At 36.9% G+C, this 26,497-nt stretch overlaps 1 protein-coding gene across 10 annotated transcripts in view; it reads right to left on the bottom strand.

The window, feature by feature from the left end:
- CNTN4 (contactin 4) overlaps nt 1–26,497 on the bottom strand; it is a 903,432-nt gene that overhangs the window by 152,953 nt on the left and 723,982 nt on the right. For all 10 annotated transcript variants that reach the window (XM_055344757.1, XM_055344760.1, XM_055344759.1 and 7 more), the window contains 2 exons: nt 10,522–10,624; nt 7,734–7,918 (listed from right to left, as the gene is read on the bottom strand). In XM_055344757.1, the coding sequence (XP_055200732.1) occupies nt 7,734–7,918; nt 10,522–10,624 (288 nt within the window). The remainder of the gene's footprint in view (nt 1–7,733; nt 7,919–10,521; nt 10,625–26,497) is intronic.

Raw genomic sequence — 26,497 nt, forward strand, 5'->3', positions numbered from 1 at the left:
CTTTAATATGCTAAGTCTTTAGATTGCATCTTGAACCAACCTAATTCTTGGATCTCCTGGATTCTCTGTTAATTTGTGCTTCCCTCAGACACTCCTAGTTAGGGTCTCTTTAACTCTATATTGCACTTTTGCTTCTGGCAATGGCAATACCATCAGGCCAACTCTCTCACAGGTAACAATCATAAACTCTGCACAGAAGGTAAAAGCCAACTATGGAAAGGCATATTGGAGTGCAACCAAAAGCAAGTACATTTCTATTAAAAGGCATTCACTAATAAATACAACAGATACGATTGTGGGAAATAATCTGTGAGATAATGGACAGGATTTGTGAATGTGCTTTGTACACTGTAAATGTTATACATACTAAGAGAACACTACCATCAATTCATATTTTTAGGCTAATAGTTACAGTACTCTATCATCTGGTTCTACTCAGTTCTCTTACTTTCTCTCCAACTATGCCCAGTGAACGCATAGTCCTTGGCAAGTAAGGGTCTTCTTTGTCCACAAGTCCAATAAATCAGTTCCTCCTCAAAACTTTGATCTTACCACTTTGTCTTTTTGAAACATTCTCTTCCACTTCATTTCCAACCTGTTTTTACTCTGAAGAAACACCTCCTCCACAAAGCCTTCTCTGATCTTCCAGCTGTAGTCCTTCTGAATAGATACTGTTCATTTGGCATAAACAGCCTACTTTGTGCCATTACTTGTTTTTGTAAGGCTTTAAGGTTGGTTCACTAAGCCCACTTCTACCCAAGAAAACCAAGCTATTACTCTAGCCTAACATGGATTAATTTCCTTTTAATTTTCAACTTACTCACTACCTAGTGCTTCTCAGAATCTGTTCTTACTGCGTTGAGCTTATTTCTTTCTCCTTCCCCTACCTTCTGAACAAAATACTACCAAGCATTGATGCTATTTCTTTATGGAATATCTCTTCAGTATCACTTTATATATGTTATTTCTCAACCTCATAGTAATCTGTAGGCTAAATAGAATTATCCTCATTTTATAGATGAGGCCTTGAAATAGTAAGGTCTCAATTCAGAAAGTGGTTCAGTTAGGATGGGCACACAGGCCTGCTTATCTCCAACATCCATCTCTATCTGTAGGCTCTCAAAATATTTTCAACCCTACCATCAGTGATGATGTGAGCATACTTTTGGATCTGTGTCTCTCAAAAGTGTGGTCTCAGGACCATTGGGGTTTCCCAAGTCTCTTTCAGAAAGCCCATGATATCTTTTCCTTCCAACTACCTATCTGTATGAGATCAAGTTTTCTTCTGTTAAGACAGACATTAAAGAGATTTACAAAAACATAAGCAATACCCCTTTTGTCATTATTTTTTTTGGGTAAAATACAGTTTCTTAAAATATGTTACATGTTGTCATTTTAAAATAAACTCCTAGGGCAGACCAGGTGGCTCAGCGGTTTAGCACCACCTTCAGCCCAGGGTGTGATCCTGGAGACCCAGGATCCAGTCCTATGTCAGGCTTCCTGCATGGAGTCTGCTTCTCCCTCTGCCTGTGTCTCTGCCTCTCTTTCTCTCTGTGTCTCTCATGAATGAATAAATAAATAAAATAAAATAAATTCCTAAATTAAATTCTCAGTTTTAATTTTTAATATGATATAGATAGATAGATAGATAGATAGATAGATAGATAGATAGATATAACCCACATAAGCAAAAATTCTTTGGATATAACCAAAATAAGCAAACATTCTTTGAAGTATTTAACAAATTTTAAAGGTGAAAAAAAGGGCTGAAACCAAAAGTGTGAGAACTTCTACTTTAGACAAGCACGGGAACTTTCAGCTAAACAAATCCACTTATGTAAAGCTTGCCATGAGTATATTTAAACAGTAATCCTTGTGGTATAAAAATTGTAATAGTACCTCTGCTTTCTATGGTAATACATAGTGAGGGAACTTCATTGTATTTCAATGTGTTCTCCTTGATATAACCTTCTCTTCCCTAATCTGAAGCTTCTCTTGCCCTAAGGATCTCATGTCCCCACTTCTGTATTATTTCCCACCGGCCATCATTTACAATATGTTCTCAGTGTGCACCTCTTGAAAAATTGCAGCAAGCCATTTTATTAGAACTACCAGATAAAGAAAAGGAAACAAAAACTGTTGACTTTATCTTAAGTGACACTGAGGGAAATTGAGGGTCTCAGTATCAGTTCTGTCCAGGACAATTAAGCAGACTATTGCTCTACTGTGAAATTACCTTATCTGTTGTGTTCATCTTTTTGGTCACTGTGTCCTTTAAGCCACTTTGTAGGGCTGAATATTATCTAGTGATCACATATACATAGCATATCCGGGGGGAAATTAGTATGCTGTGCTGCCTGATGCTTCTGTATTCACTTATTGATGACCTTAGAGATACTCAAACATTTGTTTGCAGAGTCCTCAAGCCTACAGTTTTGCCATTTGAGCCAAAGGACCATAGCATACAAGGTCTAGACATACAACTAAATATGTAATTTAGAAATGAAAATAAAAAGAGCTCTTTTGGACTCAATAATCAGTTGATTATCTTAGAAAAAGGAAGTGAGAAAGTCAATTGTCCATCTGGATGTTTTCATTTTATGATGCTGGTTGTGGAAAATACAGAGAAAAAGTAGCCAGGTGATTAATGGATTTCCCCCTTACCTATTGTATTAAAATATCTTCTTGGCAGAAAAAGTAATGTGCAGTATAACAGAAAGAGTAGCTCTAGTCATAGCTCTAATTCTCACTCACTCTATGATCATGGGTAAGTTAATTTATGTCTCTGGGCTTTATTTTCTTTGCTTATAAAAATCAAAGGGTTGGCCCCAATAGTTCCTTCTAGTTCAAACATGACAGGATTCTATGAATGATAAGCCTGCTCAAATATTCTATTCTCTGTTTCCTAATGGTGAAAATTATTTTACTCTCTTAACACCTGTTGCATATAGGAGAAATTACAAAAGAGTATTAAATATCAGATTCTTTAGTTCACACTTCATTCTTCTAAATGATGACTATATAATACTATTGGTCTATCTGTGAAAGAAAGGAAGTGACTATATAGACACAATGAGGTGGAAAAATGAGTAATTATCAAGTGAATTAAATATATTTTATACTTTCCTTTCCCTTCTTCAAAGATAATTACTTTAGCACTCTCATTCTACTTTGTCTATGTAGACTGTCTACAATACCTGATGTGACTGCAAGCTGTTAGCTTTGTGAGAACCAGGAACACTTTTGCATGAACCCATTTTAATCTGCTTCACTCTGCCACTTGCAAACAGCTTAGGAGAGAGCAATGTTTCTCACAGTGTGGACTCTAGACAAGCTATGACAGCATTACTGAAGCCTAACTTAAAAAATGCAAATTCTCAGGCCCCATTCCAGTCCTACAGAATCAGAACCTCTGTGGGGGGGCCCAATATTCAGTATTTTAATAAATTTTCCATGTTATTCTAATGCACATTGAAGTACAATAACCTCTATCTAACATGGAGGAACAAGCATGGCATTTGGAATCTGGCTCTGTTTCTTACTATGTAAACTGAGGTTGGCTACATAATCTCTTTGGGAAGCAGTTCCATCTACAAACTGAGTTTATTAGAATGGTAAGTTTTATTGGCTCTAATTCCAAAATTTATCTCAAGTATCTCCATTTATTTTCTTTCCTTGAGTCCTAGCCACCAACATCTCTTACCTAGATGGCTCCCTGACTGATTGTCCTGCTTTTGCTCTAGGTTCCCAGAATCTATTCACCACAAAGCAACTAGAGTGGTCTTCTAAAAACATGAATCATATCGAGTCATTCCCCTTCTTAAAGTCCTCCAATGGTTTTCCATTATACTCAGAATGAAACCCAAACTCTGCCTGGCTTGTGAGGTATGTATCACCCTCCTATTTTTCAAGACTTTTTGCTCTGTCTTACCATGATTTAATTATACTGGTTTCTTTGATGCAGCTCAAACATATCAAATCGTTTTCTGTCTCCGGGTCTTCGCAATTCCTTGCCTTCTGCCTGGGAGGTACTTCCCTCGAAAGTCTGGCTTTTGCTCACCTTTTGGTGTTCAGCTCAGAGTACAATTCTCAGACTAGTCTTCCCTGACTACCTTATGGAGCCTTTCCCCTGCTCCTAGTTATTTTATGCCATATCATCCTAATTATTTTCTTCATAATTCTTATCATAATATGAAAATTTCTAGTTCATTTATTTGCTTAATGGTATATTGTCTTCAACTTCTAGTAGCAACAATCTCCTTGAGGGCAGGGAGTTGTACTGTAACCCTATTGCCTAACATTGCCTACCATTTGTATAGAGACCTCTTCTAACAGGCTTGAGTAATGTTAACCTGAGCAAGGCAAAAGGGGCCAGAGTCACCATGGAGCTGAATGCAACAGGATCATTAAGCTACTCAACTTGAAATAGTCATAGGCCTTAACTGACCAACTACAACCAGGCACAGTTCCTAAGATTATCAAAATAAGGAAAGTTCCATATATTCCCATACTCCACCCTGTAACTATAGCCCCTTACCACTACCTCATGGTTGACATTCTCTCCTTTGCTGTCTTGCCTACTGCTCCTTTGCAGTGTATTAAATAAACATCTATCTCCTTTATTATGACTCAGGTGAATTCTTTCACTGCTTGTGCCGCCATCCGCCACCCAATCAGGATGCCCCACAATACAGCAGGCAATGAAAAGAATATTTGTTGAATGAATTAATAAGATATTAAAATCACTGGAAAATTTCTACCTTAGCAACAAAGATTTATTGTATCTTATTCTTGAAAATTACAGATCTATTTGTAGAAATTTTTTATGCTGAAAAATGTCTGAAAAAGCAGATTAAAACTAGACTACACTGTATAATGTATAAATTTATCCAGTCACTATTTCCCATACCTGAAACAAATGTAACATTGTGTGTCAACTATACAAAAAAAGAAAAAGAAAGAAGGAAAGAAATAAAGAAAACATCAAAACTAGAGACCACACTGGTCAAGTATAGGTCATGGCAAAAATAAAATAAATTGGAAAGACACGGTAGGGTAAAATGTTTTGTTTTTTTTTTTTTGGGTAAAATGTTTTATGTCTGAACTAGTTTTAAATCTTCACACATCCTAAACATGAGTAGCACATGCTAACCTACAAATACAGTTATAGTGGGAATACACCAGCCAGGAATAGAGGCTTCCATCATTCTGACACAGGGAAGATGGGAACAATGGAATCAGGTCTAGGAGGCCTTTGGAGGAAGGTTAAATGGTTCCAGCGTTAGACAATAAAAATAGACATTTTGCTAAGCCAGATGAGAAGTTAGCACACCTGTGGCTGTTGAGGTGGCGATTTGATGAACAGAATAAACAACTTGGAACCATAAAGGAGAAACAGGTTCTTAAACTCAAACCCATGGTTTATAATCCCTGAGCATAGCACATCTTAATGTTGTAAGAAATTCTCTTGTCAACAAAGACAGAATGTTAATGGATAAGTGACTGGGGCTATTTTCTCCCCTTCTGTGATCTACATAGTGATTTTAATTATAATAACTCATTTAAATTGGAGATCTAGACAGCTGGATATTGGGAATTCAGCATTGGGAAAACCCAATAGAGACCAAAAAAATGAGAGAAAAAAAAATGACAGCCAAGCACTTTTGTATAATTAATCTCTCCTGTGACAATGAAAAGAGTTCGATAATTTCTGTGTCACTGATATGCTAGTTGAGGAAAAACAAAAGAATAAACATAGATGCAACAGCCAAGTGCTATTAAAGTCAACTGATCTGACAAGCTTCTAATACCAAAGGTGGTTGACAACTGAGAAAAAAGCTGAGTTATCTTCAGAAAACAGGCAAATTTCATTCTGCTTTTTCCCCCATGCATGGATGCAGATAACTCCATTTAAAAGGGAAACACTGTTAGAACCTGATTTTCATCTCCAGGGCAGGATCCCTGAAGAAAAAACCATTTTACTGCACAAGGCTGAGGGCCAGTGACAAGTTTGAGTCTCCAAAACAGTACCTCTGGAGTACTCTTTTTCCAATGCAGAAAAACTTTGACCCACTAGAAAGCACTACATCAACTCCTGGTTACAGAACATTTCATACTTTCATAACAAAAACAGATACTTTACTTAAAAAGAGTAAAGTGAAAATACTTTATTCAATGAGTTGAGCAACTCAAATAACACTTAGGAACAACCACACTAAATTGAGCAGTCTATTCAACTAATAAAAATGAGAAAACATTGGCTATTTACCCGAATATTTTCAGGTTGTCCTTACCTGACAAATAAATAATTATTACACTTGTGAGAAAAATGTACCCTAAACACTTGAAAGATACACCAATTGTATCTCACTAAACACGTAACTTTTGGTCTTACATTTTTCAATTAACTACAGAGTCTTTTGCTTTTCACCCACTCAAAGTATCAACTACCACAGTTTAAGAAAGAGTAAAGATTAAATATCAGGTCCGTCAGTTGGCTTGAGCAGAATTAGTTCTTCATAATTGTTGAAGAAATATGAATGATTAAAGAAGTGTATAAATTTGTTCAAACAACTGTTGCTCAGGTCATCGTGTGAAATAGTTCCTAGAGCCATGTGTGCTCTCTTGTTACCCTGATATATCAGGTATGTGAGTTCTGAATCCTGAGGGTCATGTGGGGGAGTTCCCTGAAAGCTAGCTGATACTCCAAATCTCTGTTCAGTTTTCAATCATGCTTCTATGATTAATGAACAAAATATTTGGCTATATTTTAAAACCAAAATGCTTTGGAAGAAGAAATGGTTAAATAAATAGACCTTTATGGTATCTGTTATTGCAAAAAATAAGAACATTTAAAACTTTTGCTACAACCTGCCCCTAAAGAGCTACTCTCAGCATTTTAATATACATTGTTGTATATTTAAACTATTTGTGAATAATTATCAATCTATGGTATTTATTTCCAATATCCCAGAAAGATGGGATTCAAACATGTTCCAATTTGGCAGAACTCAATTTGCTTTCAAAATGCCTATCCAATGAGATCCCATTTTGGATTTCAAATCGATGCCCTAACAGGGTTTCCAAGACTGGCTAAATTGGCGACCACGTGCTAGCGGTTTTACATTTATATTATGTTTGGATCAATGCCGATGATTTGATTGGAACAGGAGCAGCTGCACATAAAAAGTCTTTGGGGTGAGAGAGATTTGTCACGCTCCACTCTGATAAGAACTAAATTTGGGGAGTATGCATTTTGAAATATTCATGGTACTACATTAAATTGCTATCAAATACAAGCAATTACAAAGAATTAACATGAGCCCCAAATCAAAATTCAAAAGAAGAAAAGCATACAGTTTAAAATGAAATAAATCAGGAGAAAGAATAACAAAAGGTTTCCTGTGTCAGGTTTACAGCTTGATGGCAAGAAGAAAAATGCTTCCTTTGCAAGTGCATTTCCACTAATACCCATCTCCCAAACACCTCAGCCTGATTTCTTCCCCTCTGCCCTGTCAACATCCTTGTCCCCCACCCTCACTCTCCACACCCAGAATCACCCAGGGAATGCTAATTAGCAGCAAACCAAGGGTTTTACACAGTCTTATTTTACATGCTCTTTCCCAAAAAGCCTGAATGCAAACCTCCCAGTTTATGCTTTTTTTTTTCCAGTTTATGCTTTTAATGCCAAGGTCTGTAGCATTACAAATGATAAATTGGAAATGCAAACTTACCATAAAAAGTCAACTGTCCCCTTGCTACATTTTTCCCTCTTGAATTTTCAGCCACACATTCATATAAACCAGCATCCTCCTGCTGAAAATTGGGGATTTCAAGAATTCCATTTGACTTGTGTCTTCTGGCTTTCCTTGCTATAGGCTTTCCATCAGCTCTTCTCCAGATAATAGTTGGTACTGGACTGATAGGGAGAATAAAAAAAAGTGAATCAAATTAGAGAAAACTTTTTGAACCTATGCTTCCCATAACTCCTTCCTTCTTTGTTCTAAACGTATAAGCTTGCCTTAGACAGTATTCCCCAAATTTCACTCATTCACATATCACTAAGATTTTAACCATATCCACATTTCTAGTATTACTATATATTGTGTTTTTCTTAGAATTAAATAACTTTTCTTAACCTTAAAAATATGTAATATTATCACTAAAATAAAAACAGATTTTTATATGATTGCTATATTTTTTAGTATAACTGTTTTTTTCTAAGGCATAAATATGACAATAAAAATTTCCATGCACAAATGTGTCAGAATGAAAAGGACAGCAAATTTTTTCACATTCCTCCCATATGAGGTCCAGATCCTCCTTTGCATTAAAAACCCTGTTGAGTTGTCTGACTACTTTGATTATTGAAAGAAGACAGAGGGATGTTGTGCCAGTTTTGAGGGTCAGACAATAAGAAACTAGCAGCTTCTGCTTTCTCTCTCGGAAAATTCTCTACAGAACCTTACCAACTTATAGCAGTAGTTCACTAGGAGAGTGGTTTGGGGAAATTTCACTTAAATTAGTAAGATAAGGAAAGAAACCATCTGTGGGGTCTTTATGTACTCTCAAGGCATCTATCATCCTACAGCCAGAACTGTGAGAACACAACTTAAGTTGCAAAGAGGGCATCATTGAGTCTGCAAATCAATGGTTTAGCAAGCTAACCACAGCTTTTAAGACTGCAGCTTCCTACCAGGGGATACAATTATTTACTTATTTATTTTGCACAAAAACACACACACAGAGAACTAATTAGGCTAAAGACTTGCTAATCTTCTCTGGAAAACCTGAGATGGTACTTAAAAAATTAAAGCCATCAGTTCTACTATACTTGTTTAGAACAATTTAAGTTAATTCAACAGACACTAACTCAAGATGCAGAAAGGGCTCTATCAAAAGTACATTACTGGTGCCTTTACATTTGATGAGATATACACTTAATACATGCCTTTACAAATAACTGTACTTAGACATAGTCTTCCCGCTCTTAAGTGGGCAATGATGATGTGTTTCGGCAGCTGGATGTGCATCCCCAAACATTTCTGTGTAGACTGGAGGAGCCCAATTTTGGTCTTTTGTTTTTATTCCAGTGCCATTCAAGCAGTGTGAATAGAGCTTAATTCATACCCCCTTTGAAGTATGAACGATGTGAATTTTTCTCTTTTTCCAAAGAAAGATTTTTTAAGGTGTCACCTTGCATAGTTTACCAAATTTGTACCTAGCCTATGCAGCTACCTGCTTTCACCTTTTCCCTGGATTGTATTTCCTAATGTATATATTTAAAATAAAAAATGCGATGTAGCCATGTTATATAACTTAGCAATCTGCTTTTAGTCTCTTAGCAATAAATCATGGATATTTTCTTACTTTTCATATGTTGCTTTACAACTTGACTTTTAATGTCTGTACAGCATTCCGTCCTACAGATAGGTCATAGCTTATTTAATGTGGTAAGTTTCCAGGACATAAGAATTTACCACTGTATTGTATTGTGCCAAAGTAAAGATAATATTGCAGCTTAAACTGCCTTGATTTAAAAACGTAGAAACCCAAAAAATCCTTTTATTAGAGCGGAAAATATAATGAGAAAAAGGAATGTCTTTCTTCTATGGTAGGTGTAAAATGCAAAAAATATACAGAAACAGATTACATGCTGATAGGAGGGGGGTTGAGTACAAGTTAGTGTTGCTGATTTAGTCAACATTAGGGCACAGGAAGAGGATGGGGAGTTAGCAATGGGTTAGCTGAGAAGATGGGGTTGGGTGTACAGAGTAACATTAATCATTAAAATCCACAGATGACCTAAAAATTCTCATTTTAGATGACAGTGTGTATCATTTATGCCAAATCCTTTTTTCAGGTTACTGGGAGAATCTTAACTGATCTGTTTTTCATTTTCTTTATGTCCTCTGAGAGATACACTATGGAAAGGCAAACTGGATCTCAGGTTTATCACTCCACAGATTTAATAATAAAGTCATGAATAATTTTCAGATAAGCCTCTAAAATAGAGACTCTCTTAAAGAATCTAAGGTCTCACCTATATTTAGCCAGAACAGAAGGAAATCCAAACTAGGGAGAAGAGACTAGTAATTTAAAAAGAAATTCAAGAAAAGTTTGATGCATCCTCTGTAAACTAGTGCCAGAATGAAAGTCCGTATTTTTCCAAATAGTCAGCTTGAGCGTACCTCAAATGAAGGCCATTGTTTTCCTGTCATTCTGGGTTAGACAGCATGCACATTACAGGTCACAATAATAGAACAAAATACTTTTTCAGAATTGCCCATTCTCTTCTTCTTTGTGGCCCTGTCAATTGTGGCAGCCTAATCCCCTTGTGCCATTATAGGTCCCCTCTCCATGGTAAGAGGGCAGAAACAAAGATGCATACGTAGAATTACAAAGAGAAAGGCTTGACTTACTTTCAGTTACTGCAGAAACCATCACTGTGAACAGTGCAAATAAAATTCTATATCTGCCCAGCTAAATAGAGGACAAGATGGAAGAGAAACCAGAACTTACTTTCCTAAGGCAAAGCATTCCAGCTTCACTGTTGTTCCTTTGGCAGTCGGCACCGTTTCTGGGAAGTGCACTTCTATTTTTGGCTCATATTCACCCATCACCCCTGTGAATAAACAATGGAACTAAGTCTTTGTGGTTCTTTTAAAATGTACACAAGTGTTTTATCTCTTAATGTAGGATGTTCTAATACATCATTATGTGTGCAATTAATTTCTTCATTTAGAGCTGGTTCTATCTCTAACCAGCCTTGAATTGTGGCTCTTCTCCCAGTTCCTGTGAGGGTAAATTCTGTATCACAGTGCCATACCATCTGCCTAGGATCAAATTCTCCATGTATATAACTTCACTTATCAAAAAACCTTTTTTTTTTTTAAAGGAAGTCATAGGACCAAAAAAGGAAAGAATAAAGTCTTAGTCATCAGGAATATCAAGTAAATTATCTTATTTGAAAACATACTGCATGCAGAAAAAGTTTAAATATTAAAAAAAAAAATAGGGATCCCTGCGTGGCTCAGTGGTTTAGGGCCTGCCTTTGGCCCAGGGCACAATCCTGGAGTCCCGGGATCGAGTCCCACGTCAGGCTCCTGGCATGGAGCCTGCTTCTCCCTCCTCCTGTGTCTCTGCCTCTCTCTCTCTATGTCTATCATAAATAAATAAATAAATAAATAAATAAATAAATAAATAAATAAATAAATCTTTAAAAAAATTTAAAAAAATACATCCAGGCTCTCTTATGTCTATATAAAAAAAATCTGAATAATCATTTTGTGACCATGCATTAATTTATTATTCACTTTCAGTACCAATCAGAATTAATCATAAATTAATGCACAGAAGGTAGCATCAAATGGCAGTATTATTATATTTTGAACCAATGTATAAATAAAGGACAGTAGGAAGCAACTACAGAAAACAATCTTAAAATTATGCTCACCTTCCCAATGGCATGCTTACTTAGAAGATCATATTCTCCCATTTTCCCATATCCTAGAAAATGTACATTTGTGGCCAAGGTAACATAACCTAACAGCCTAAGTCCATACTTTATAACTAAAACTTGTTAAGTATTTCTTTTTTTAAAAAATATATTATTTATTTATTTATTCATGAGAGACAAACAGAGAGAGGCAGAGACATTGGCAGAGGGAGAAGCAGGCTCCCCGCAGGGAGCCCATGCAGGACTTGATCTCGGGACCCTGGGATCATGACATGAGCTGAAGGCAGATGCTCAATCACTGAGCCACCCAGGCATCCCTTGTTAATTATTTCTTATCAACACATTCCTGACCCCATGTCCTACTGCTCTAATTGATTGAATACATTTATTTTTATTCAATTTCTAATTTTGTCCTATGGTCTCTGATTTAGCAGTGCCAGTATAAAGTTTGGAATTACTTAACTTACCAAGAAATGATAGCATCTTCCATTTCACCTCTCTTTAGGTTTCCCATAGTTATAGAAAAAAAGACTGAAGGATTCAGAAGAAAAGGTAAATACTCAGAGTGGATGGGGACAGGTACAATGACAGAGGGAAGCAGTTCCACTCACTTTGCAGAGGTGATTCTTTTCATCTGCAGCTTTAATGTGTGGGAAGCATCAAGGGGATTTCCTTAATGTGTAAACAGAAAATCAACAGTGTCATATGACATAACTGTCTAGCTAGGTTTGCTATGAGGTATGTGATCAAACGTGCAAAGGTGAACATAATTGTTTGATTTTCTTTCCTTTCACAGAATGACAGGGAAGATTGGATTTGGAAGGGACCTTTAAAATAATTTAGTTTAGCATTTTTAATCTTGGCATCCATTGATGCACACTTTCCCACAGACAGCTAGCAACCTATTCCCAAAAGAACTCTAAATAGGGGCACTGGGTAATACAGTTGGTTAAGTGCTCAAATCTTGGTTTCCACTTGGGTCATGATCTCAGGATCATGAGACTGAGCCCCATGTTGGCTCCCCATTCAGTGCAGTGTCTGCTAAACTTTCTCTTTCCCTTCCCCTCTGCCCCTCCCCACGATGTGCATGCTTGCACTTTCTCTAAAATAAATACATCGTTTTTAAAAAAAGGACTCTAAAGCAAGCACCTTTCCCCCAATTAAAATCAGTCTGATATGTCTCTTCCTTTTGTGAGCAAGGTTGTAACCTCAAAGGTGTTAAGCAGCTTGTCTTTTGTTTTACAACAAGCTAGTTAGTGTTCTAGGTTGCAACCCTGGTCCCCCCTTCCTCTTTTACTATGGCTTCTCACCACTGCAATGATTAACACTACAAAACCAGATTCAACTATACTAAATCCATGTTTGCCACATTCAGATACAAAATCATTCCTTCCTTTTTAGCCAGTCTGAGTTCTCTTCCACTTAAACTTGGGTTTGCCTTCCTTTGAGCATTTGTCACAAAGCTGGACCAGTAAAGAAGTGGCGTTTGCTTTTGATGGCATTCACACACAGCTGCTGAACTTGCTAACCAACAGCATACAACTGACTCATTGTCCCATAAATATCAGTAGTATGACTCTGAGTGCAGGAACAAGTTAACACCTTTTAGTGTTGTGTGTGTGGTTATGTACTCCAAGAGCAGTGTTAATTAAAAAAAGAATTGCTTTGAGAAAAAGAGGTCTTTTGTGTTCCCAGGGAATCAAAACAATCTGCATTGCAGTGTATCATGTGTGGGAGGGAGATGAGGCAATAATGTTAAAATACAAGGGACAAGGCTGTTTTAGCAGTGATCAGGTTTTCCCTCTGCCTTCTCTTTCTTTCTTTTTTTTTTTTTTTAAGATTTTATTCATTTATTCACGAGACACACATACACACACAGAGAGAGAGAGAGAGAGAGAGAGAGAGGCAGAGACAGGCAGAGTGAGAAGCAGGCCCTATGCGGGGAGCCTGACTTGGGACTTGATCCCAGGTCCCCAGGATTAGGCCTTGGGCCAAAGGTGGCGCTAAACCACTGAACCACCCGGGCTGCCCTGCCTCTTCTTTCTACAAACACTACATATACACTAGGTTTCTTTTACCCAGCTCTGGAAGATATACCAAGGAGCAAATATATCTCACAGGACCTTTTCCTGAGAAACTGAAATATCACTGCAATGCAGAGACAGAGTAGAAGATCCCCTGCCCTGTTATCTCCTCATCCTAAACTCCTATGTACCAAGGCCCAGACTCGAAGTCCACTCCTCCAGGATCCTTTTCCTCCTCCTCAGCCTGGCCTATTTTCTAGTCCATAGTGCCCTTTAAATGATCGCATAAACCTCTTTGCCTCAGTTCTGAATGTTTCCCCTGACTTCTTTATTTATTTATTTTTTAAAGATTTCATTTGTTTATTTGAGAGAGAGAGAAAGAGAGAGACAGTGAGCGAGTATGAGTAGAGGGAGAGGGAGAGGAAGAAGCAGATACCCCACTGAGTAGGAAGCCCCATAGGGGGTTCGATCCTAAGACTATGGGATCATGATCTGAGCTGATGGCAGATGCTTAATCAACTGAGGTGTCCTTTCCCTGACTTCTTGAAAAAACACATATACACACAAACACATTATGAAGGATAATTTACATATCAAAAATTGACCAACTTTAAGTGTATGATTCAAAGATTTTTGGTAAATTTACCAAGTTGTGAAGCCATCACCATAATCCAGTTTTAGAGCATTTCCATGACCCATGATCCTTCATGCCTGTTCATAGTCAATCCTCAGAACCTGTCCCAGCCCGAGGCAATACCTCTAATCTGCTTTTTGTCTCTGAGAATTTGCCTTTTCTGGATATTTCATATAAATATAATTAGACACTATATATTCTTTTGCGTCTGGACTCTCACTTGGCATAATGTTATCAAGATTCATCCATGTTGCAGCATGTATCTGTTCCTTTATATTGCTGAATAGTATTCAACTGTATGGAGATACCACATTTTACTTTTTTATTCCCTGGTCATATTAGCAACAAAGTAACACAAAGTGAGTAGCTTAAAAAAAAAGAAAATTATTCTCTTACAGTTCTGGAGGCTAGAAGTCATAAATGAGGGCAATGACAGGCCCTCTGCTCCTGACACTCTTGAGTAGAATCGTTCCTTGCCTCTTCCTAACTTCTGGTGGTGGCCATCAATCTTTGGTGTTCCTTGCCTTGCATCTCCATTACTCCAGTCTCTCTTTTGTCATCACAGGACATGCTTTGTGTCTTCTCATTATATTTTTATAAGGACACCATTCATATTGGATTAAGGCCCCACCATCATCCATAATGACTTCATCTGAACTAATTACACCTGTACAGACCCTATTTCCAGATAAGGTCATATTCTGAAGTACTGGGGGTGGGTGGGGTTATATCTTCAGCATAGCTTTTTGGGGGGACACAATTCAACCCATAATACCAGTTGATGGGCATTTATTTGGGTTGCCTCCACTTTTGGCTATAAAGAGTAATGCTTCTAAGAATATTTGAATGCAAGTCTTTGTGTGGAAATTTCTTTCATTCCTCATTCATTTTTTACATGAATGACTTATCTCTTGCTTCATGTCTCAGCTCAAAGGGTGCCCCTTCAGAGAAATGCTTTCTGATCACACTATCTAAAATAAGTTGCTGTGTTATTCTTTATTAACATCTATTTCCTCTATGTTAATTATCATAATTCACAATCTTGTTTATGTATGAGTCTAGTATCTGTCATTTCATTGAGACTGTAAAATGCATGACATCGAGTAATGTGTCTATCTTTTTCATTTGTACCTCTAGCTTCTATCATTGTTTCTTCACCTAATAGGTACTAAAAAACTACAGCCATATAAGTAATGTCATTTTACATACAAAGTCCTGGGCCCTTCTCAAACAGCATTACTGTTTTCTATCATCTTTATAGCTATTTATAGACATGTTATCTCTTTCTTTGTGCTTTCATTTCCTTGAGGAATGGAAATACTTCTGATTTTTTTTTCTGTGGCCCTCACAAATCCTAGTTCAGTACCAGGCATATGAAGAAAAAGTATGATTAGCAGGAATTTGTGGGAGAGAGGAAAAGATAGAAGAATATAGGCCTTATACTATGACACACAATAGCTATTAACTCAAACATGTACTTCTTTCCAGGCACGGAAGTCATTTCTAAAGTATCAGCATCACAGCTTCTTGTATGATGACTTCACTCACTTACACCAGGTTTTTTCTAAAATGGGCTCTAGGTTGTTTAGGTGGTCATACGGATGATTTCTGGGTTGATGCTCATTGATCTATATTTATAGCTATAGAAATTAAAGTAACAGAGCTAATAATAATACAGATTGATCTGGATTTATAACAAGAGTTATAGGACATAAAGATATGGATCAGAGATTGGATGGTATGGTTTTCATGATGTTTAAAGAATTTTCATTATATTTAAAGATAGTCCTAGTCTTAAAGTCATAAAAAATAAAGAAAGCAATTTTCTGTAACTATATTATGACATAACATTTGGGGGGGGGGGCACTTGCAAATTGTTTCATTTAATTTGGTTACATCTGGCAGAAGATATATTTTTTATTTGACTATTTACTTCATTTTAACTATTTTGGCCTTTACTTTCTATATTAAATTTAAAAAGCTGTTGCCGTTTTTATTTTTTTATGGAACAAAAAAGTACAAATGTATTCTTAAAAAAAGGTACATTTTTCAAGTCATTTCTCTGGCCACCTGTACACTTTTGAACTTAATTGGTCTACAGCTGCTCTGGTGATTTACAGAATTATTAGGCAGAAAGAGAAAGGCTGCTGATGGAATTGCTTCAGACTCGTTTTCTATCTTCAAACTATTTAAAAGGTGAGAAGATATAAAGACCTAGCTGTGTCCACACAACCAAGGCAGGTAAAAATAAGGAGTGCATATCATATAGTCAAAATCAACCAGGATACATCATCTCAGTAATATTCCCTTTCTCTTCCATGATACCATTAATTTATGATACAATTTGTCTACAGAGACAGCTTTTGCTTTTAATTTTACAGACATTTATACCTATAATTTTAAAAATAAAGAAAAAAAGTCTTAATTCATAAAAATGCATGTCCATATTTTCCATTCTAAAATGAGAGACCCACCATAACAAATAGTGAAAGTTAAGTACTTGAAATTCTACACATTAGAGTCCTCAGGAGTCAAGGGCTTAGCTCTGTATTTATATTCTGATGGAGTAATTGAGTAAGTGTTCATGTAATATCAACCATAAAACATGTACTATGCCTAGCACAATGTGTATAACCACATCTGATTATTATCTTCATGACACCTGTAGGCCACCCTTTTATAATGCCTTTCATGGTAACATGGCATATGCAGGCAATGAGTGTTCACTGAATAACTGAAAGAGCTGACTTTCTGAGGAAGATGTGGCTAGAAATTCCTAGGGTATTTTTTTCTAAACCAGTGGTTCTCAAAATCACCTTGGAGGGCTTAAGTTTCTGATTTAGGAAGTTGAGATAGAGCCTGAGAATGTGCATTTCTAACTATTTCCCAAGTGATGTTGAAGCTTCTGGCCCAGGGAGTATATTTCAAGAATTTCTGTAGTAACCATGACATGTTAAGCCTAAAGCAAAGAGTACAACATAGTAATACTAGACTCTCCTGTGGGCTAGTCACTGGAAGAGTATTAGAAATGGAATCCTACTGGTTGCAATGCCCATCAAGAGCCTGAGCCCTGTATATGACCTTGTGGCAATGACTGTTCCCCTTTAAAAACCTAAAAAAATCATTAAGGTGACAATGATGTCTATTAAGAACATAGAATTTAACAAAATAACTGGCAAATTATAGAATACGAAAGAGAAATCAGTCACACACCATGCTTGTTTAACTACAATTTGCAGAGTGCTGTGTTGGCAGAAAGAGGCCACTTTGCAGAGTTGAGTGCCATAACATTTTGCCAACACCTGCCTCAGCTGGAACCTGTGCTTGCTAAATTAAGCCACAGAAGGCACTTTTACCCACTTCCACAGAGTGGGATTTTCTACTAAAAAAATGGCAAAAATCATCTTATGAAAAGTTCCCAGATGATTTTCTTGTGGATGAGGTCATATGATGTGTAGTTCATTAAGCTAAAAATATTTGGAAATACCTCATTAGTCCTACACATCCCTTCGGCTGAATTTACAATTTGCTCTTTTAAAAAAAGACTTGTTTTCCTCTGGGTTGAAGGAGACATTGTGAGGTCTAGGGTACCATCCGAGGTCCCCTTCTACCATAAGACACCCTCCAATAGGTGAATTTCCATTGAGTTTGAGGCCACAACGATCCAAACAACAGCCCCCCACCCTGCCGCTGCTGCCAGTGCTAGAGAGGAGTAAGGAAGCTGAAGGCTATACAACCTTAAATTTAGGGTTTTAGGGTATCCTCAGAAATCTGTGGGATGTGAAAATAAACATGTTTTAACTTCAAATCTGAATTCCTTCCTTCCTTCTCAATAATTAAAGTGCAGAGATAACTTTAGTCATTTCAGAACGCTATCTCCTATAAAGGTAGAGTGAATGCATCCATGCTTGACTAAAATAGTCCTGGTTTACCCGATATCCTTATGTAACTTGCTAAGTTTCCAGTTTGGACAATTAATTATAAGGTCATCTTCTTTTGGATGAAAGAAAGCCAGCTGTCATCTTCCTGTGATTAAGTATTTTAGATTCAGCCTACTAAAAAGGTCTTCATATTATCTCGAACAATATACTTTTTCTCCCTCTAATTTGTACATGTTGGTCCTAGTTCAAGTCTTTGGAGCCACAAAAAAACAAAAAACAAAAAACAAGTCTTTTGATGGATAGTCTTCATATATTTAAAGATGTTATCATGTTGTCAGGGATTGGCAAAGTTTTACTATAAAGTGACAGAGAACAAAGGTTTTATTTAGGTTTTGTGAGCTATACAGTCTCTGCTACAACTTAACTCTGCCATTATATAGCTGGAAAGCATCCACAGACAATATGTAAACAAAAGGACATGGCTATGTTCCAATAAAATTTTATTTACAAAAACAGTAGTTGGCAGTATGGCCCATGAGCCCTACTTGGCTGACCCCTGGCTTAGAAGAAACGAGAAAAATAGCAAAGTTTCAGAGAGTTGATAGAATCGACAAACTATTAGAGCTAACAAGAGAATTCAGCAAGCTTGCCAAATGTCGACTCACACAAAAAAATAGCATTTCTGTACATCAGCAATAACTAACTAGAGAATGTGATTAAAAATAAGAAACCATTTGCAATAGAAACAAAAATTACAGAGAATTTAGGAATTAACTAAGAATACCCAACATTTCTATGGATAAAATGTTAAACTTTTTTTTCTTTTTTTCTTTCTTTCTTTCTTTCTTTCTTTCTTTTTTTTTTTTTTTTAAACAAAAACAGGCCACAGGCAGAACTGGCCTGCCAACTCCTGCTTTAAACAAACAAGGTACACATTGCCTGGAATTTTTTTCCTTCCTCAACTCATGATGGAAGCTTAGGCTGTTCCCCAGCATCAGGCCAGATTTCCTCCCACCCAAGGCACTGCACCCTTCACTGCTCCTTGTTGGCTCTTTTTACGAAAGAGACTTAAATGAACCTGCTTTTACTTCCTCACTCTCCTCCAATATGGCCCCACTCCTGCCTCAGGCAGTTAGGCTTCTCAGCTGGACTGTCAGCTGTGATACACAGAAAGACTTCTGCTTTCCTGGTGACAAGTATACAACAGGTACTCAATATTTGTTGGTTAAATGCATAATCCAATGAATTCCCCATGTCATCTCAATTTTAGGCTAAACACCTCCACATCCCTTATTCATGTCTAATCCCTCTGTACATGTGTTTTCAGCAACTCAATTCAGTGATTCTAATAAGAATGAAACTTTAGACCTTTCATTAATTTGGAATCTCTAAGACAGTAGGTTTCCAGGGGCTGAGATCACATCTTTTTATTTCATAGTGTACCACACACAACGGGTACTTAACAGATGTTTCCTAACTGACTAGCTAAATGACCATCCAAGACCTTTGGCCCCCATAGACCTGAAATGGAATGACTGTGCTAGAGGTCTAAAGCTGACTGCCAAGTTTCTAAGCTTGTCAAGCCTTCAAAATATCCAGAGCCATTAAGACACTATTAAATCAGATTAGCAATGGCAGTTTAGCAAAATATCTCACATCCTTTAGTCATTTAGATATTCTCCTCATAAAACATGTTTTACGCCCACAGATCCTCAACTGTGATGTTGTTAGAGAATTAAAAACAAGAGATGATTGCTGTGACAAAGCCACACAAAAGTTGCAATTAGAAGTGAGAGTAAAATAAAGCAAAGTGTTTTGGTATAAACTCTAGATCTTAAGTAACATAAAAACATGTCTAAGTGAAGAACTTATTTCTACCCATCACCAGGTAGAAGTGTCATTTTGCTAGTTTAAATGCTAGGACATCAGTAAAAGGTTGTAGATCAAGTTTACAATAAAAAAAAAGATCTTCCTAATGAATGGTTGATCCAATCCCCTGAGGTTAATTAAGCAGCCAACAAATAAAGCTGCTTTGTTTATGAAGACACACAGTGGTTGTTAATGCTCACTTGAGGTTCTAATCCAGCTTGGGGCAATATTAGAAAAGTTTACAACAAACTGATGACATATCATAATGGAAAATACATTATGCTGCATCAATATAATAGAATACCCTATAATATTCTAGTTTTATCTTTTCCATTTTTTAGTCTTTGGTCTTAAATTTGGAATTTTAAGGGAAATGCAGTCTTCTAAGCCACTAATAGTCACAGAGGTGAAGGCTCACAAATGCCCCTTTTTGATCAGAAAGAGTGAGTACACCTAGTTTTGTGCTAGGATTAGTTTTTAGCATTGGGAAGAAATCTGATCCAATGAATAGCATCCGTTGATTAACATCTGATATTCCTTGGCCTGTGTGAATATGAAGATTTGAGTAAGGTAACATAGAAAAGTTGTGACTAGAATCCTAGAGGAGAACTAGATTTAAACGTGGATATGATATACAAATCACTCATTTTAATAGCTAAGAAAATAAAGAACCAAAGAAATGGTATGATTTTTGTTATGTGAATTAGTGGCAGATCTGGGACCACAGCCCAGATTTCATGACTTCTTTTCTTCTTGACTTTTAGCCCTGTCCCCGTTTCACTGCATTCCAGGTGAGGCCACACCAAAAAAGAGAAAGCTGGTTGATACCAGTCAGGCACATTCTCAACCCTATGTCCAGCCCATCTGTTTCTGTCCTTCTTGCTCTGAAGCTGCAGGAAGCTAAGGCTGTCAGCTAGTCTCTTGTCCACTGGGTTAAACCTGACTTCAGGTGAGAACGCTAAATACTTCAGTGCCGACCATACTCAGCATTTTTATGGCTATATAAAATTAGGCCAAGAGGGATCCCTGGGTGGCGCAGCGGTTTGGCACCTGCCTTTGGCCCAGGGCGCAATCCTGGAGACCCGGGATCGAGTCCCGCATCGGGCTCTCGGCGTGGAGCCTGGTTCTCCCTCCTCCTGTGTCTCTGCCTCTCTCTCTCTCCTCTCTATGTCTATCATAAATAAATAAATCTTAAAAAAAAAATTAGGCCAAGAAAAATGGGTGAGAACTTAGAAAAATATCACCAATTATTCTGGTTATATATGAACATAAATTTTAAATAACTTTAAATGGAAGTATAATACTCAGAAAAGTGAAGTTTACATTTTAATTTCCAAAAACAATATATCTAGTGTATAAAACATATGTATATTTGCACAACATAACCTATGTTTGTAAATGTATATATGAGAGAAGGGGAGAATGAGAAAGAACTTTTGGAACTGTAACATAGGATAAAGCCCTTTCCCTCTGTTCCTTAGTATCTCTTCTATTTAGAATTCTTTTTAAAAATATTTTATTTATTTATGCATGAGAGACATAGAGAGAGAGAGAGAGAGGCAGAGACACAGGCAGAGGGAGAAGCAGGCTCCACTCCATGCAGGAGCCCGACTTGGGACTCGATCCCCGGTCTCCAGGATCCCATCCTGGGCTGAAGGTGGCGCTAAACTGCTGAGCCACCAGGGCTGCCCTCTATTTAGAATTCTAATTAGGGATAATATTCAATAATATTTAACACACACTATACAAAAGCATAAACCCATTGACAGACACTGGCTGTAAACTGCTCAAAATTTGTCTTAGTTCTAATAAGCAAAACAACTGCCAAATCAATCCCCAGCCAGCCTCAAGGAAAACAGAGAAAAAGGCAAAGGTTAAATAATAACTCTTGCTCAATTATGTACCTGCGTATATAATGTACATAAACATCCTCATGGACATGACCTCATTTTGCCAAGACTGTACTAATCTCTGCTAATTCTTCTCTTCTTTAGCCACTTTAGAGGACATCAGGGATAGTGATTAAAGACAGAAAAAGACAGAAGAAATGGCCATTATAACTATCATCTAAATCTATGATTTCTCTTGGACTTAATGCTCTATTACTTTTGTTTATAGAAATTTGGGACAACTCTTTGAGATCTGTGTAGGAAGCTCATAATAGAACAAACTCATCATCATTAATAACCAGCAGTTGGCCAATATTGATCCTGAGACTACTTTAGTATCTGTCATAAAAATAATGATGATACACTTTTCTCAATTAAATCTTTTTTTTTTCATGGTACCTAAGCAACAGGTGCACTTTCCACATGACAAACTATATTTTCTTTCCAAAGCAAATTTCAAAATATCTAGATAAACTCTGATATAAAAAATTTTCTCACATTAGCCTAATAACTCAATTTTATACTTCCTAGAGGTAAATACTACATGGCAACATAAAGTTATTTAGGAGAACTATCAATACAAAAAATGTAAAAAATCCTAGTGGGAAAGAAACAAGGTAAATCTATTAATGTAGGGTCCCAAACAGCTTTTGTGAAACTCATTTAAGTAGCATGGTGACAGAGCACTGGGTAATTGATCCTGATGCTTCCTCATCTTACTCCCCTGATCTTCAATTCTCTTCTTTCCCAAAGAATAAAGATATAAAGTTGGACGATTTCTAAGTGCCGACCATCTGTAAATAACCCTTTACCACCTTTACCAAATGTTTTTCTAGAAACTCAAAATATTTCTAATCAGTGTAGAAAAATGAGAAAATACAACAAAGCAAATAGAAGAAAAAAGAATTGAACATTTTACCACTGCAAGTTAAACACTTCAAAGTTTAACACTGTTAGCATTTGGGAGAGTAGTGTTTCCAGCTTTCTCTGTCATCACCCACATATATTTTACAAAACAAGGATAATATTATCTATACACTATGTAATCTGTTTTTAAAAATAGAGTATGCTGAGTATATTTAGGTAAGGAGGTTACTGACACTGCATTTTATTTTGTCACTCATCAAAGCACTTTTTTAACTTAACACAAAAGATAAGCCTCTGAGCTAGGTACTGTCATCCTCACCTGACTGATGAGAAAATGGAATGAAATGAGGTTAAAGTGATGTCCAAAGTCACACAGCTAATAAGTGGTAAGACTAGATTCCACCCTGGGAATCTGGTTCCAGAGTCTCAGGGTTTACTTCAAACCATCCTGCCCTACATTGCACTAACGATCTGAGATATAAGAAGGGGTAAGCCATGTGAAGAGCGTGGGAGTGGGAAGGGAACATAAAGTACCAAAGTCTTGCTAAACTGTGGTGAGCTGGGGGCAAGGAGTAAATAGGGTCAGTGGGATAAACACGGGACACATCACATTTGGTATCTATCAGGACTTGAGTCAATGTTCACTGTTCACTCTTTATGACTCACTGTAGCCTTTTGGGCTGGAAATAATGAATCACAGTCCAGAACTGCTTAGCTGAAACTCCAAGGGAATAACCTGAATATTGAGGACATTTAGTTCTTTAAACCACATCTGCACTTTGCAGGGAAATGACCAGCCATGGTAATTAGTTCACTTCAGGCAACAGACTCTGATGTCTTGCTTATTCATATTTCAGAGGCAGAAGGGATATGTGAAATTTTGAGAGACCTTCAATTAACAAAATGATTGTACAAATTCTATACAACCTTGCATTTATTAGTCTAAAATACAGTCGCTAAATACAAGATCATGCAGAATGATAATTTTATTGATTTTATTCTTGTAGAATAGACTTTAACAAGAATGTCATCTTTATTTTGCAATCTCTTCTTGATTTATATTTCTCCTTTTCTCTTACCTCCAGACAAGAGCTAATTAAGTAACCTATTTTGTGCTTAGTAATATAGTTCAAGTATCCATTTTATGTACTCTAGCCTAAGTGGGAAAGACATAGTATGAATTTTCACCATGCAACTCTCATGGAAATTAAGAATGAATGGGCATTAATTGCTGAAGAATGATATCTTTATTCTGCTAATTTTGTGATAAAATATTCTAGTAAAAAACATTTGTCATCTTGATGAAGATATACTAGACAAGTCAAGATATATCTAAAAGCCAAGCAAAAGGCAAAGTTGCTGGCAACTTGAAGTGCTGTGATGATTCTGGAGTTCTTATGTTCCCTGAATTTTTGTTTCTTCTAGCAACTGTGTGCAATATGTCTCCTGGGCTGTCTTAGTAGATCATCAATATTTCATTACATTTGTGACTTGACACACCTGAATGGATAATACTACCACTGAACAGACATTTTGATATAAGTGCATTATAAGCAGCAGTCAGAGGGATTTATTTTTAAATAAGTCTGTACAAAATGCCAGTGGAGCACATCTTTTGCAAAAGGCTCTTCATCCTTAGGTCTAGAGAAATAGTATCAAGAACTTTTGAAAAAAGTGGTCCTTCACCTATTTTTCTTCTTAAACTGATAAAATGTTCAGTTTTATTTAATTTAATTCAGCTTATTACAACATATTTTTAAAGATTTTTTAATTTATTCATTTGAGAAAGAGCATAAGCACACGCAGACGGGAGGGGCAGTAGGGAGAGGGAGAAGCAGACTCCCCACTGAGCAAGGAGCCAGATGTGTGGCTCGATCCCAGGACCCTGGGATCATGACCTGAGCCAAAGGGTCAGGCTCAACCTACTGAGCCACCTAGGTACCCTTATTTCAACATATTACGTTAACATTTGTCATCTGGCAAGCACTGTGCTGGTCCCTAGAACAAAGTTGGATGAACCAATGACCTGTGCTTGATCAGGGTTTCAGCAAGGTGGGAGAAGAAGGCAAGCTGATGAGCACATGTCAAAACATCAGATGAGTATTATGATAGAGAGATCGGACAAGAATCACAAAACAAATTATTCTTTCTATTGCCAAGAGGGAAGTCATGCTTTTGGCTTTACAAACAATGACTAAAATAATACTCTAGATTTTTCCTTGTAAACCTATTCAGTAAAACCATTTCAGTAAGTGGCATTCCCATAAACCCAGCTGTGACACCAGAAACCTATGTGTCATCCCTGGCATTTTCTTCCAACACCTCCTACTTCCAGTGCATCAGCAAGTCCTGGCAGCTTTACCTGCAAACTGTATCCTCCAGCCATCCACTTCTCTATTCTCCACTGTTACTCCCTACTTCAAGCTGCCATCATTTCCCAACTGAATTATTGCAATAATCTTTCGGTTGGACATCCAGTGTCCACTCTCACTTATTTAAAGACCATTCTACACAGTAACTAAGCAAACTTTGAAAAAAACATACACCATTCTCTTGAATAAAATCCTCTAAAGGCTTCTCATTGTACTTGAGATAAAATCCACTCTCTTCCCCATGGTCTACATGATCTGGCTGCTGATTCCTTTTTAACCTCAACTCAAAACATCCTTTACCCTGCTCACTATGCTCCAACCAAGTTCACATTCTCTTTTCTTCCCGAACATGCTGTTTTTTTTCAGGCCCTGGGGCCTTTGCATGTGATGTTAATGCAGCTGCACTGCTCCTCCCTCTGATTATCATAGGTCTGACTTCTTATCATTCAGGTCTCAGCTCATATGTCACCTCCTCAGAAAGGCTTTCCAAGACAATCTTGCCTAAAGTGGATATTCCACTCCACAGAGCTTCTATTTCATCATATGGCTTATTTATTACTCTCTAAAATAACTGTTTTTTTGTTTGTTTATCTTTATCAGTGTTCTCCTTGAGAATACAGTACAATGAGACAGGGCCCTATTGTTCTTGCTCACTGGCACTCAGAGTAGCATCTGTCACACAGTAAGTCCTAAATAGATACATGTTAAATGTATGAATAAATAAATGACTGAAATATATGGTATTTGCTAAAAAATTCCATAGCATGGTTTATGTTATAAAGATGCCCAGACCCTCTTTGCAGAGACGGTTTGTCTGCAAATATCCTGTTCTGGGAGGTTCAGATTCACATCCCCACTTGGGTAAATTAAGGTAAAAGGTGGTATAGTGTAATGAAATGAAACATACTGAGTGAGAAGTTAAGATATTAGGCTCTAGAATCAATAGGACATGGGAGCCAAGTGTGAATCTTGGAGTCATGAGTTTTTAGCTAGCTATGTGGCTTTGGGATTTGTTATTTGACATGTGTGAGCTCCAGTTCATTCATGTATAAAAAATAAAAGAGGATATTCCTCATATAGTTGCTTGAGGTTTGAATGAAATAATCCTGGTAAAATTCTGAGCACCTAGGAAATAGTAAGCTTCTAATGAATGCTTGTTATTAACATTCTTGTTTGACAGTTTCCTCATGTGTACAAAAAGTGTAGTAATTCCTGTTCACAATGGAAGGTTGTAATATGTACTTGATGGGAAAGGGATTTAGAAGGAATAGACACTTAAACCTGTAAACCATGGCTTGCTTCAATCATTATATCAGCCATTTCTGAAAGACTTAATTGTGCCTTTGTTTTCTTTTACTCAATAAATATTTATTAAGAATCATCTATGTTCTAGTTATTGCAACTAAGTGCTGGAGATATACTGGTGACCAAGGCACTGCATGTGCTTCTAAACAGCAGGTTTATAGTTAGATAGACAGGAAAATATACTGGTAACTGTGATAC

Source organism: Nyctereutes procyonoides, unplaced genomic scaffold, assembly GCF_905146905.1.
Source record: "Nyctereutes procyonoides isolate TBG_1078 unplaced genomic scaffold, NYPRO_anot_genome, whole genome shotgun sequence".
NCBI lineage: Eukaryota > Metazoa > Chordata > Mammalia > Carnivora > Canidae > Nyctereutes > Nyctereutes procyonoides.